Source organism: Condylura cristata, unplaced genomic scaffold, assembly GCF_000260355.1.
Source record: "Condylura cristata isolate star-nosed mole 26May11 unplaced genomic scaffold, ConCri1.0 scaffold00045, whole genome shotgun sequence".
NCBI classification, from domain to species: Eukaryota; Metazoa; Chordata; class Mammalia; order Eulipotyphla; family Talpidae; genus Condylura; species Condylura cristata.
In genome coordinates this window covers 3,650,885-3,664,963 of record NW_004567146.1, presented here as the reverse complement: position 1 = coordinate 3,664,963, position 14,079 = coordinate 3,650,885, and the positions used below count along the sequence as shown (strand labels likewise).

The following is a 14,079-nucleotide window of genomic DNA, read 5'->3' as shown; positions in this document are numbered from 1 at the left end:
ATCCCCCTGCACCTCTGGCCTGTACTTCGGTCTTTCATGCATACATAGATTAAATAAATATTTAAGAAAATATATATGTGGGTGTGTGTACATATATGTACATATGGGTACACACACAAAATCAATATTCACAACATTTTAAGGAATTAAAATTCCTCCAGTTCACTCCAGCTATGTATCATATTAGACATTAGTGTGCTATACTTCAAGTGTAGCTCCATTTCTATACTTGTTCTGGGAAAAAAATTATAATGAATTGTGTATAAATGTGAGTTTTTAAATATTTGGCATTGCTGAAGATTTTGAAATCAAAATTAAAATTGAAAAAATTGTATAAATGTTGAGAAAATAAACTCCCCAAAATTATTTTTTATCTTTTGTTGTCAACACTTCACTTGCTTGTAAATAGACTTGTTAAAAGATAAAATACACCTTCCATTTGTGCTGATTTTTATCTCATGTTCAGTGCCATTTATTACAGAAAGATTAAATGACAATTTGTAAATGAATTTATTCAAATTTTCAGTAAGAGAAACTCCACCGAATTATGATTTACTAGTGGTAACTAGAAGTGACATGATGGCATGCAAATGATATATTTATTCTCCAGAAAAATCATAGTGTGCATTGTATAAGTTTTATTAAATATATTCTAGGTTCAATTTACTCCTAGAGAAAAAAGTCAGTGTCTCTCTGAGTCTTGTAGCTTTTGAAGTCAAGAAATAGTTCTCTGAAATTAAGAAACGGGAATAACAAATAGAAATAAGAATTTGTTAGCCAACTAAAAGTGCTGACAGCTCTCATTTGTGGATATTAAAAAGAACATAATTGAATATTTTTGATAGTGTGGGTAGCTACTACGACTCAGCATCACTCTTTTCTTAGGAAGCACCATATGTGAGTGCTGACTCAAACATAACTATCATAGAGAAGGTAGAGAAACAACCTTGGGTCTAACAAAATCATCAAACATTCTGAATATTCATATTAACTGTTAAATGAATTTAATATTTTTAAAAAGTGTGATAGACTTTCTGAGGACTCTCTGTGCTTTCTCGTTCCATTGATGCTATCTGACTACATTGAAAAGCATATATTTACTAACTCCTTAAATTCAAGTCAGTTGCTCATTGAAAATATTGGCAACATTAAAAAAAAATCTGAAACCCTATATTTGTGTTGGCATTATATTCAGATGCAATATGTGATTTTTATAAATTTGCTGTGTTTTACTTGGCTAACTGCCGCGGACCAGAGCAGCAGGAGCAGGAGACAAGTTTCAGGGATGACAATTCTGGCGCAGGGTGGACAAGGATGAGGTTGAGTGACAGACAAACACGACTTTTAGGAGTGCATATCTGAATGTGATTTATTTTTAAGAGTGCAGAGCATTTATACAATTTTTCTTGGCAAGCAAATATAGGAGTACAATGATTCTTTCAATGATTTTTTATTGTTTCTGAGATGATGTCAGGGGCCGGAGACCAACCTGGGGCCCTGAGAAACCATTGTGTATTCAAGGTTCAGTGGTGCTAAACAAATTCCCTATCTATCACTTTTGCCTTGCTAACCCTTTTAGTTGCTCTCTCCATTCTTTTCACAAGCCACCTGGTGTACAGGAGTTAATAGTTTAATAGAATTAAAGATTATAGAAAAGTTTCTCAGAATTAAGTCAGTATCGAGAACAGAGGAAGTTACATTCCTTTCAAGAGTATCATTAGAATAAAGCACAGTGTTCATAACATTTCTTTGGTTTAGTATGTTGTGTGTCAGCAGAATCAGGAAACAAATCAAAAGTTACAGTGACCATTCATGAATCAGCCATTTTTCTATTCCTGGAGGGCCACGTATTCCTACCCTGTGCCCGGTACCTTGACTGTGCCAAGCTCTAAGGATTTCTCACTTAGGCGCCATGGTAGGGGACGTGGCAGCTTACTTTGTATTCATCCTATCATATTTTTTTTAAAAGAAAACCTACTATGTTGGTCACACTTGGTGGATTCATCCAGATAGCAGTTCAATTAAAAATAAGTAAATGAACTTATTTTTTAAAGGAAACCCTTTAGAAACTTAAAAATTACCTTGTCTCTAAATTCTGCATTTTACTTAAGTGTCCTCTCTAGGACTCACAGTAGCACTCCAGAGTTTCTTCATGGCTGTCTTCATTTCTTTGTTTCTCAGAGTATAGATAATTGGATTCAAGATAGGAGTGACAATGGTATAAAATACAGCAAGGAATTTATCCACTGAATGGTTGCTGGAGGGCCAGTTATAAATGAAGATGCAGGGGCCAAAGAAGAGAATCACCACAGTGATATGGGCAGTCAAGGTGGAACGGGCTTTGGACTGCCCAGCAGAAGAGTGGCTCCTAATGGTTATGAGGATTAGACTGTAGGAGATAAGCAAAATAATGAAACAGCTCAGAGAGATCATCCCACTGTTAGCAACAATGACTATTTGTACAATATAAGTATCTGTGCAGGCAAGCTTAGTAACCAGAGGGAGATCACAGAAAATGCTATCCACTACATTGGGGCCGCAGAAAGGCAAATTCACAGCAAAGGGTATCTGAAGCCCTGCATGAAGGAGACCTAAGAACCATGAGGTCGTGACCAGCAAGACACATACTTTCTTGCTCATGATGGTCATATAATGTAGTGGCTTACAGATAGCCACATATCTGTCATAGGCCATGGAGACTAATAGCACCATTTCAACTCCACCCAGGAAGTGAAGGAGAAAGATTTGTGTGAAGCACCCAGCAAAGGAAATAGTCTTATGCTTTTTTACCAAGTTTATAATCATCTTAGGGGTAGCAAAGGAAGCAAGGGTCATATCCACAAAGGAGAGATTCCCAAGGAGAAAATACATGGGGGTGTTCAAGCTTGAGATGTGAAACACTGTGACCACAATGAGAAGGTTACCCGAGACTGTCAGCACATAGATAACTGAGAAAAGTATAAAGAGAAGAAACTGAATCTCCTGGGAGCTGGTCAGACCCAGCAAAATGAATTCTGACACTTGGGACTGATTTAATTGTTCCAGGGACTCCATGTTTGGCTTGTTCTGGGATGACCTGTAGAGAAAAAAAGAATAATATACTATGTAGGTTGTTGACATTTTTTCATTCTTTTCAGTCTTTAATCCTCTTTATATTTTTGAAATTTACTTTTTTTTTTTGTTAACTCTAGAAGGAGGTCACACCATCAAAATTCTGTACCGCTAACATTAAGAAGCAATAATTTATTGATTAATATATTTCTTGGGTCAAGAAACCAATCCATGAGCCCTAATGCTTCTTCATATGACAAAGGAGAAACTATTACCTTGCCAAGTTTTGTGTTTTTCCCGTGAGACCAGATCCCTTAGTCTGAACTCTTAAGGAACAGAGGGGCTCTGCAGATGCATGAATCTGGGAGTTATTGTCTGCCCTCAGATATCTTAAGGAATTCTGATTAGTTGTGAATCAGCCCCAGAGTCTCTGATACTGCAGTTCTGGATAGTTGAGTGAGGTTGGCATGAACCAGGTTGCTGCTTTTCTTCTTGAATTTGTACCAATCCAAAGTGATAGATATCTGATATCTTCCCACTCTTGGAAAGCCTTTCTATGTTCCTAATGTGTCTCAGTTCTTTATACCTCATCTGCTGTGACTGAAACTCAAATACTTACAAAATCCACTTGTTATAAGGGCAGCTGTGACTAAGAGCAGAGATATATATCCTGTTTCTGAGTGGCCCTGTCTTATCTAATAAGGGTCATATAATATAGAGGGAACAAAAAAGACTGATCAGTGTAAGAGTAATTACTTCTAACAACTTTATTTAGCCACACCCCATCTGTTTTTATAAAACTATTCTTTGAGAAAACCAGGTTTTGGAACTCATATATTAGTTACATATTTTTCATCATGCTTCTATTCACATTCACGCAAAATAATACTGACCTGAATATGGAGGGTCACAGCCCTTATCATACCTCAGTCTGGAGCTGCCACTGACAAATTGGCATTATGAGCCTATCTGGAGGATACTATTTCCATATGTGTGTGTGTGTGTATGAGTTGTGTGTGTGTATTTGATGCACAAACGACCTGAATAGGAATACAGTTAATCAGTAGGTGATAAATGAATTTAGCATCATGATTTCTGTGCTTTTCTGACTCGGATGTGATAAAAATGAGAATGACACATAATGAATAGTATTGAAAAGCTGGGGCTAAGAACCAGATATGTCTGGTGTTGGTGACTCATCATTCTCTTTAGGTCTCAGTTTCCCTAATTATATTAAAAATAAAAACAAACAGATGGTTGAACTCAATCTCTGCATTCTTTTAGGCACAGTTTGTACTGGGCCTGTTATTGAGGGACCCATTACTAGCCTTCTAACGCTGTTGTCCCCTTTTCAGAGTTTCACTGGTTACTAGCTAGTTTGATTTTAACTTTTAATCAATTCAGATATAAATAATAAGTGCAAATTTTTGTCTAAAGTTTTTCTATGAGAACTCTTTGCCACCTTTCTTAGGCTGTAGCAGTTTTTTATTTTCCTTACCCAGGGGCGTTTGCATTGCCTTGTGCTCATAGGCTCTTGCCTTTGGTCATCCCTCTGAGCTCACTCTTCTCTAATAGTACCTTACAGCTCAAAATGTTTTGTCATTTTCCACATTTCAAAACTTTACAACATGTAGAACCTTGTGACTGACACGAATTAAATCATTATAGTAACATTATTACATATGCAAGAATGTGAAGCAATAAATGCCCTACACTGGGGCTTTCTGTCTTAACAATTGGAAATTTGGTCTGCAGTGTTATGCTAACAATGAAATGATGCTTGAAATAACTATTTAAGAATATGGGCAAGGCTCACTTTTTAAAAAGTAAAAAATGCACTATACAAAGAATTTCTCGTAATTATTTTTAAAGAAAACTATCAAGTTTTAGATAATAATATTATTGAACATCTTATTCAATAGTAACAGGTAGATCTATAAGAGATATGTGTAATCTCATTACTAGTCAGGAAAAATGCAAAATAAAATTGCAACACATCAATTTTTCTGTAACTGATGAGCATTAAAAACAAGGAAGCAGGCCCTCCCTGGTGGCACAGCGGGTTAAAGCACTGCACTGAGAAGCTTAAGCCACTTCTGCATGAGTTCTATCCCCGCCTGCCCGGAGGAGATCCACATGGTGTGGCAGACCTCTCCTGACCGGCCCGCTGCTCCCCTCAGCAGTGTACTTTGTAGTTCTGCCTGTTCTGCTCCCCACTCTGTCCCTGGTGAATCCTCTCACCCTCCGCATCTCTGGCCTATACCTCAGTTCTGTATGAATAAATAAATAAATCTTTAAAACAAAACAAACAAACAAAAACCAAGGAAGCAGATCTGATGAGACTAACTGAAGGATACTCATGTTATTACAATTATTTTGAAAGAAATATAATCCTATTTATTAAAGTTAAAAAGGCACGTTTCCGGGCCCTCCCTGGTGGCTCAGCGGGTTAAAGTATAGCACTAAGAAGCTAAAGCCACTTAGCATGAGTTCAATCCCTGCCCTGGAGGTGATCCACAGGGCATGGCAGACCTCTCCTGTCCTGTCCACTGCTCCCCTCAGTAGTGTACTTTGTCATTCTACCTGTTCTGCTCCCTACTCTGTCTCTGGTGAATCCTCTTACAGCTCCTGCACCTCTGGCCTGTACTCCAGGTCTATATGCATAAATAAATAAATATTTTTTTTTTTAAAAAAGCATGTTTACTTTTTGTAACATATCCCATGGAAGTTATAACATATAAAAGTCCATGTTGATGGACTTTTATACTAATTTTATCACTGTTAAGGTGTCAAAAGTAGAGTTGGGGGAGAATGCATGCTTCTTTCCAAGGGAATAGTTGAGTATAGCTAGTATATTTATATTTACATTTTGAGATTTCACACAGCTACTATAAAGAATAAATCAGAGCCCCATGTACTGACCTAGCAGTGTATCATAATATAATGCTAAGTGAGAAAAAAGTAGTTGCAGAAAAATGCAAGTAGAAATTTGTTCTCTTTCTTGTGTTTTTATGGTCATATGAAGATTATACCTCAAGCATTTAACATTGATTGGGGGACACTTGAAATGTGGGGAGCACTTTCCTATGACAACAGGAGAGAAAAGAAAAAGAGAAGTTAGATGAAATACAGAAGTAGAATGAAAAAGCCTTTTAAGAAACTGAAAACCGGGGCCTCCCTAGTAGTTCAACAGCCACTTCAGCACAAGTTCCATCCCGGGCCAGGGAGCTGACCCACATGGCACCACGGACCTCTCCTGTCTTGCCTGCTTTTCCCCTCAGCAGTGTATTTTGTTGATCTGCCTGGTCTGCTCCTGACTTTTTCTCTGGTGGATCCTCTCACTGCCCCTGCACCTCTGGCCTGTGCCTCAGTTCTGTATGCATAAATAAATAAATCTTAAAAAAAAAAAAGAAAAAGAAAGAAACTGAAAACTGAGTATGTTCACGTATAAAATGAAAACTCATAAATAATGGGAATGAAAATATTTGTTTTTGAGATAAGATTACAGGTCATTTTTGTATGGATTCCTGAAATTTTGATATAATGTCTATAGTGAAATATATAATTATTGAGGAAGAATGTTTTATTCATTTTAAAGAAATGTATTTTATGTCTGTATTTATAAGACTTTATGTTGGAATCCATGAACAAGCCTAGACATAAAGGTGTTGGCATGGGATAAACCAAAAAGTTAAGTCAAGCAGTAAGATCTGGCATAAGATCTTTATTCAAACGGACTTATGGAAGTAGACAGAGAAGGCAAACTTTAATTCACCAGGGGACATCTAAAAGGAATAAAGTTAACTGTGATCTTACGGTTAAAGGAGATGATGTAAATAATCACTCATTTTTTTCTAATGCCATAGGGGGTGATTACAAATAACCTTAGGGAAGATTTCCTTTTCTAGGAGAAAAAAAAAATCAGTTGTGTGTCCCCTATTAGCACAAGTAGGCACTTTGCTTAGGCAGGGATATAACTGGACATTTTACTTCTGTTTTTGGTGGCTTATCTCCAGTGAAATATCTCCCTAACCCATTGCGCCCAAAGAATCTGAAAGAATCAATGGAACATTTATATCTAAGATTCAAAGTTAGGATTTCCTCTATTAGGAAGACGGTACAAGATTCACTGACATGAACGGAAAGCCAGGGATTTAAGGAGAACTCACATTGGAAGGGGGTAGTGTGGCATGGCAGACTAATTTACCCTAGTTATGGAAATGTTTCTAGAAAGCAGCTGTTTGAAAGTGAATAACAGACCAGTTCCTTCAGTCTTTTGCCAATAGAGGACTTCATGAAATGTAATTTAGTTGGTGAGTAGAGAGAAAACATCTAGAACATTGGATCCCAGGCACGATACACTATTTAAAATCTTTAGAGATATGTGTTGTCCATTAATTTTTCATATTACTCTGATGAGTAAGTATGCTATATCTCAAAAATTAGTAATTAAGAATGCAGTTCTTAAAAGATTGAATATTTTGATTAAAATTTGTGATAAAAGCACTTCGCATATAATTTAGCATTGTGGGTCACACCACAAATGTTACTTGTTATTATTCCTATTATTAACTCCACACCTTTATACAACTTGTGATTAAAGTCTAGGAATTCATGACATCAAATTTCAATGTTATTTAACCATAGATTTCAGCATACCTTCAGCATAGTCTTGCATAACATCACAAGCTTTAAATATTATTATTTTGGATAATACATTTAGAATTAATAGGAAAATACCTACTAAAAAAAGAAAGTGTGAGATAATTGAAAAAGTTTCACTATGACCACAATAGAACACTTAGTAATTTATTTGTGTTATATAGTTGCTATTTGAGTAGAAGTGTCTATTGCCTTTAGTGAAAATCCTTGCATGACCTATTTTATCAGTGAGTTTTCTTGTTATGGAACTGATTCTATGCTATGATTCTCACCGCTTCCTCACAGCAGGTTATAGTCTACTCCACACTTAGTACCTTAGTCTTCACTATAACCTTTAGCTGCAGCAGAAAAATGAAACTTTCAACAGTGAGTTGAACCTTATGCTTTACAAGATTATCATCGGACATACATTTGAAAATCAAATAGAAGCTTAGAATTTTTTTCATCATCATATCATAGGACTGGTATATTCAGCATGGAGTTGGATAGTTCATAGATTTGCATCTCTTGTGCAATACTTTGGACTTCAGGGAAAAGCACTTTTAAAGTTTGGATATTCCTTCATTTTCCTTATACTCCTTTCTCCAGAACAATAGATGCCCTTACTCTGGTCTCCTGTATTTTATCATGGGAGAAATATTTTGTGAACCCTTTCTTGTTTAAGAAAATGATTTCTGGCTCAAGGAATTGATTTGATGCGCTGATCTTCTCTAAATTTAAGTTGCTGATCTCTGCATTTACCCTAAAATTTCTGACATATGCTCCCAACCTGAGAGTGTCTTTTCATGAATAGTAACAAATTTCATTGATTATTTTTATAATTTTTGTCTCAAGATTCAAAGTGTATGGATGGGTATTTGTCTTTATGTCACATTCATTTCCATTTGCAATACAGAATATAGGTTGTCTTGCTTTAAAATCTTATTTCTGAGAAATTTTACTTAATTTATGCAGGTAGTGTTTGAGCATTAGTCTCATTATTTTATGTGCTGTCTTTTACAGTCCAGAAAGAATAATTGTAAGTTCATAACAAAACAAGAAAAGAATTTAAGCACACTAAATGTAAATTTATAGATCTCCCATAATGGAGATTTTCAACTGCTATGATAATCTTAAGCCTTGATACTGTATCAGCAAACAAAATCTCTTTCAACTGTTATGAATGTTTTAGCAATAAAAAGCAAAAAAAAATAAATAAATAAAGAGAGAGAATAGCAAAAAAAAAAAAAAAGGTGTCTATTTTGGATGAGTTGTAGCTGATAAATACATTGACATTATTATTTCTGCTCACCCGTTCAGAAGCAGTTACAGTGAGTTCAGATGACAAAATATCTAGGTGACCACATGCCTTCTGCATTAATAGTTCCATGAGAGGTAACAAGTCATAAAGTACATGAGCTGCAATCTGGGGTCTTCCTAATATAGTTTTTGCTGGTAATAGGTAGTGTCCAATAAGTACTGCAATGTTCTAGAAATATCCTAAGTGATTCTAAAGGGAATACTGTCTGTTGAGGGAATAATGCTTCATAAATAAGTGTTTTGTGGAGGTTTAGTATTTTTGACACTTTGAATATGACAAATGAAATTAGATCTGCTAGAGAGATGGAAGAGTTGAAGCTAATGGTTTGCTTTCTTCTCTCTCTTCCACTAGGTTTAGACATATTTCCATTTTTGCCTGTGAAGTTAATTAGATTAAGCAAACTTTTGTTACCAATTCCAGAAACTCAGTGGTCATTTACAGCTTTATTACTTGTATGACTCATTTTCAAATAAGATTCTTACAAAAAACTTATTTACAAGTGATGGGTGGCATGAGAGTTAATGAATGACTTAGGAGTATTGAAGATTAAGTACAATACAGAGAAAGGGCAGTGAAATACAGCCTGTGATTCTGTGACTGGTTCTTAAATACTTTTTCATTTCTAAAGAACATTTTTTTTTTTGCAATTGACAGAACTGATGTGTTTAACTTATTTTCAAGGTTCATAAATAAAATATGTAAAATGTATAAATATACATTTATTGAAAAAATATATACCTATGAATATTTTGTGTAAATATATAATTACTTAGGTGTAAGTAAACACAAGTATATTTAAATATATCTATATAACATAAATACACATAGACCTATTATACAAATCATTTGTATATAAATATTATATATGTGTATATATATATTTAAAACCAATAATCAATAGTAATGATAGCAGGCTGTAATAATAATAAAAAGAAATCTATTACCTACACAGCAAATTTAAAACAAAATACTAGCTGCAAGTTGAAAATAAAGGAGACTACTATGGACTAAATATATAAACTCTGATAGTGGATATAAAGTAGAATTTATTCAAATAGGAGTACATACCATTTATTCAAATAGGAGTATATACCATTTTCATCAACAGAATGATGTACATAGCAAAGACAGTGACTTTAGTCCTAGACATTTGTATCCTAACAACAACAGTGGCTCCTTTAACTTTTCACATAATAAAACTTAAAGATATCATATTCTAAAGTGTACATATGTAAACATTTTTATATTTGACTTCTCTTTGTTTAAAATTTGTTCTTCTATCTCTGTGGATTTCAAATTATAGTCAGTGAAACAAATTTTTTATATATAACCTTTTATTGTATTAAATAATATATCAACCTGGATTTCAATTAAAGTGATTATTCTTGCAATAAAGCCAGCCATGTAATAGAAATATGATAATAGTTTTTAATGATTTTAATATGCATTATGAATATTTTAAAAATTTACAAGCAAACCAAATTACTACCAACACATTCTTGGATGCAATATAGGTGGGTTTTGTTCTGAGAACTTTCTTGATGCTGGTTGTTGTCTAGATATTCTGTCTGGAGCTGACATGGTGGGTCCTCAGTCTACTCATGGCCGCTTTCATCTCCTGATTCCTCAGGGTGTAAATAATGGGGTTCAGTAAGGGTGTGATAACGGAATAAAACACAGAAAGAAATTTGTCCACTGAAAAGCCACTGAATGGCCAAGCATAAATGAAGATGCATGGTCCAAAGAAGAGAGTGACCACTGTAATGTGAGCTGACAGTGTAGACAGAGCCTTGGAAAGTCCTCCAGAGGATCGCCGTCTGACAGTCACTAGAATGACAGTGTAGGAAATGAGCAAGAGTATGAAGCAGATGAAAGACAACAGTCCACTGTCAGCAATTACCAGCAACTCCAGAACATAAGTCTCCGTGCAGGCAAGCTTTAGGACGAGAGGAAGGTCACAGAAAATATTGTTCACTACATTGGGGCCACAGAAGGGCAAGGTGATCATAAAGACCATCTGGCTCATTGTATGCACAAAACCAACAGCCCAGGACAGTAGCACGGAGCCCAGGAGCACCCTGCGGTTCATAATGGTGGTGTAGTGCAGAGGTCTGCATATGGCAATGTACCGATCAACGGCCATAACTATGAGAAGAGTCATCTCACTCCCTCCTAAAAAGTGAAGGAAGAACATCTGAGCCATACAGCCCCACAAGGAAATCGTTTTCTTTTCCCTGAGAAAATCTGTGATCATACTAGGAGTGGTGATTGTAGAAATAGACATATCGAGGAAGGAGAGATTTCCAAGGAGGAAATACATGGGTGTAGAGTGCAGATGGGAGTCAAAGGTTACGGTGACCACAATGAGAAGGTTTCCTGCCATAAGGGCTGTGTAGGCCAACAGAAATATGCAGAAAAAGAAAATTTCAAGTTTCCAGTTGTTGGTGAGTCCTAACAACACAAACTCAGATATCATTGAACTGTTCATCATCTCCGACTAGTTTTCAGAAGGTCTTCAAAATGAAAATAATGTAGAAAAACTGATTATAGTTTTGAAGATATGATATATTGAAATAGTTTGAGTCCTGTAGAAGGAGAGAAGACAGAAAGGTCTGAAAAAAATAAGTTAACTGATTAATAAGAACACTTACATTACTGTATTTTTTCAACCAGAAAGACATAAAAGCTTACAGTTTTGTAAATACTGTTTCCAGTCATTTATTGTGCCACCACACTTTTGGCCTTTTATTTACTTTTTAGTTGGTTGAGATCTTGCTCTTGAGCAGCACCCTGCATTATGTATCCTGTTCCGTGGCTCCTGTTTCTTTATATTTATAAATATAATGTATAAATATAATGGCACGTTAATATGGAATAAAGTAAGTCAATATTTTCCATTCTATGGTTCTGAGCTTTTATTAGATTATATTTCAGATTTGCCATAGACTTTAAATTTAGCTAGGGGAGAACTGAATTTTCTCATTGTTTTATCTTTATATTCTAAAGTAATGAAACCATCCCATGTGTATCTACCAATAATTTAAGCTCAACTATAACATTGCCCTGTTGGGTCAGGAATATGTGTGAATTTATCATCAGACTGGCTCATCTTACTTAAACTAGGTACATGTTCATTTTAGTTCAAAATTATCTTTTTTCTGTTGCCTTTACGATCGGAATATTATAGTTTTGCATTCTATTATAAATTTTACATAAAATGTTTTCTCTTTAATTAAAGTATACAATTACATCATTTTGTTAGCACTTATCAAAAAACTTACCAATTCTAGCCGAAGAATGGCCTCTTCAAATCCTTGCTGACAGACTTCATGAATACTCCATGAATATGCATGTCAGCCATTGCAGGTTAAAAAAAAAGTAACACATACATGAGCTACTTCTGGTGATCAACCCCCAGAAGGAATTATTAAAAATGCATGTTGAATTTCCATAGAGTTTATAGCAAGGACTTATTTTCTTGTTACTTTAAATGGTGTGAATTCATGAAGTATATCAATCATGTAAACGTTTTCCAACATTCTCTGGGATGCACTAACTAGTCAAATGTTTTGGTTAGTGGAAGATGACAGTCATAGAAAAAGAATTTGTCAGGCATGATGGACTTGAGGAAATTATAATTCTATTAGTTCTATTTCAACAACCTAAATATAATTTGATAACTATGTATTAAAATAAAATTTATAAAGTAGTGTCTACTTTGAGCAAAGTTTTAATTAAAATATGTAGACTATAAACCAGTTCTAAACAACCTCCTTTTATCATGTAAGGGTTAAGAGAGAAGGGAAAGAGAGCATGAGAGAGGCTTATATCATTTTTAATGCCCTTTACTGATTAATGGCAATCAGCAAATGACAAGTTAGTTGAGTTTTGCAATCAATCATTCTAAATATGGATCATTCTCTTAGTTCTTAATAACTGGGTGGAACTTCTCATGACTTAGCAGTGTTAGAGGACTATTATTCAGGTGACTCCGGTAAAACTTATATATAATGTAATCAGGCAAGTACATTCTAAATTCTGAATAAATAATGCATGATTGCAAATATGTTCCTCTGCTATAAGAATTGTTCAGTGTTTGTTCCTATATGCAACTTTTCCATACGTTTGCTCTTAAAAATATGACAAGGACATGAGGTTAGTAAACATAATTGCCCCAAATTTATTTTCAAAGTTTACAGCAGATGTTGCTAGTAGATTTCTCATTTTTCTCACTGAGATTCAGATTATTTTTTAAATTCAGTTCTACACACAGTCACTGGTGATTAGGAATCACCATGAGGATAAATGTTTTAAAAACATTTCTGCTGAGGAGATTTACATCACACTTTGGTGTGGGATTTGAAGAGACCTTTGCAAGAATGCAGAGGTCTTTTAAAATTGAAATGAAAAAGAAAGCAGGAGTGCATGCTGGATGGCCCAACCACATTACTCAGCCCAGTAAGGATGGCACAAAGAAGAAAGCTGAAATAATAGTAGCACATAGTCAAGGGACAAATAAAATGAAATAATATATGTGAAAGGGAAGAGTGGAATAAAGTATTGAAGTTTGATAATCAAGGGACAATACTATCCTCATGTCCTTGCAGTTTTATATAACAATGACAGATTTCAAAAAAGATGATCTCCAAGTTGTTTGTGTAATTTTACTTTTATACTTGTTTCTGGAAAGCTTTACACTCTTTCCATAAAGTCACTTAGTGTCATTTCATGAACTCAGGCTTATTCTACGTACCATTCTATTTCACTTCTCTCTTTTCTCCTTAGCTATTCTTAATTTATTCTCCACTTACACAGACAGACATATATTAGGCACATAGCTTAAATATACGAAATCAATTGCTACATCGGGCAAATGTACTGAATCTAATCCCTCTCCCTCTCCAAATTGTAATATGTTTATATTACCATAGAAAAGGATCCACTCGGCCTAAACTCTCTGTGCTTTTCTTTCTATAAAAATTCAGCATTAGCTTCCATATGATCCAGCAATCCCACTCCTAGGTATCTACCCAAAGACACAAAAACACTGATTCAAACCCCCCCCC

General features: G+C 35.0%; 2 protein-coding genes across 2 annotated transcripts; both read right to left on the bottom strand.

Moving 5' to 3' along the window:
- Positions 1–2,106: 2,106 nt before the first annotated feature.
- LOC101618326 (olfactory receptor 4K17) lies at positions 2,107–3,088 on the bottom strand. The gene has a single exon (XM_004694708.1). It carries the CDS (start codon positions 3,052–3,054, stop codon positions 2,107–2,109), a length of 948 nt encoding a protein of 315 aa, XP_004694765.1. The 5' UTR covers positions 3,055–3,088.
- A 7,480-nt stretch (positions 3,089–10,568) lies between these two features.
- Positions 10,569–11,504, bottom strand: LOC101629265 (olfactory receptor 4K13-like). The gene has a single exon (XM_004694578.1). The coding sequence runs from the start codon at positions 11,502–11,504 to the stop codon at positions 10,569–10,571; it is 936 nt and encodes a 311-aa protein (XP_004694635.1).
- Between the last annotated feature and the right edge of the window lie 2,575 nt (positions 11,505–14,079).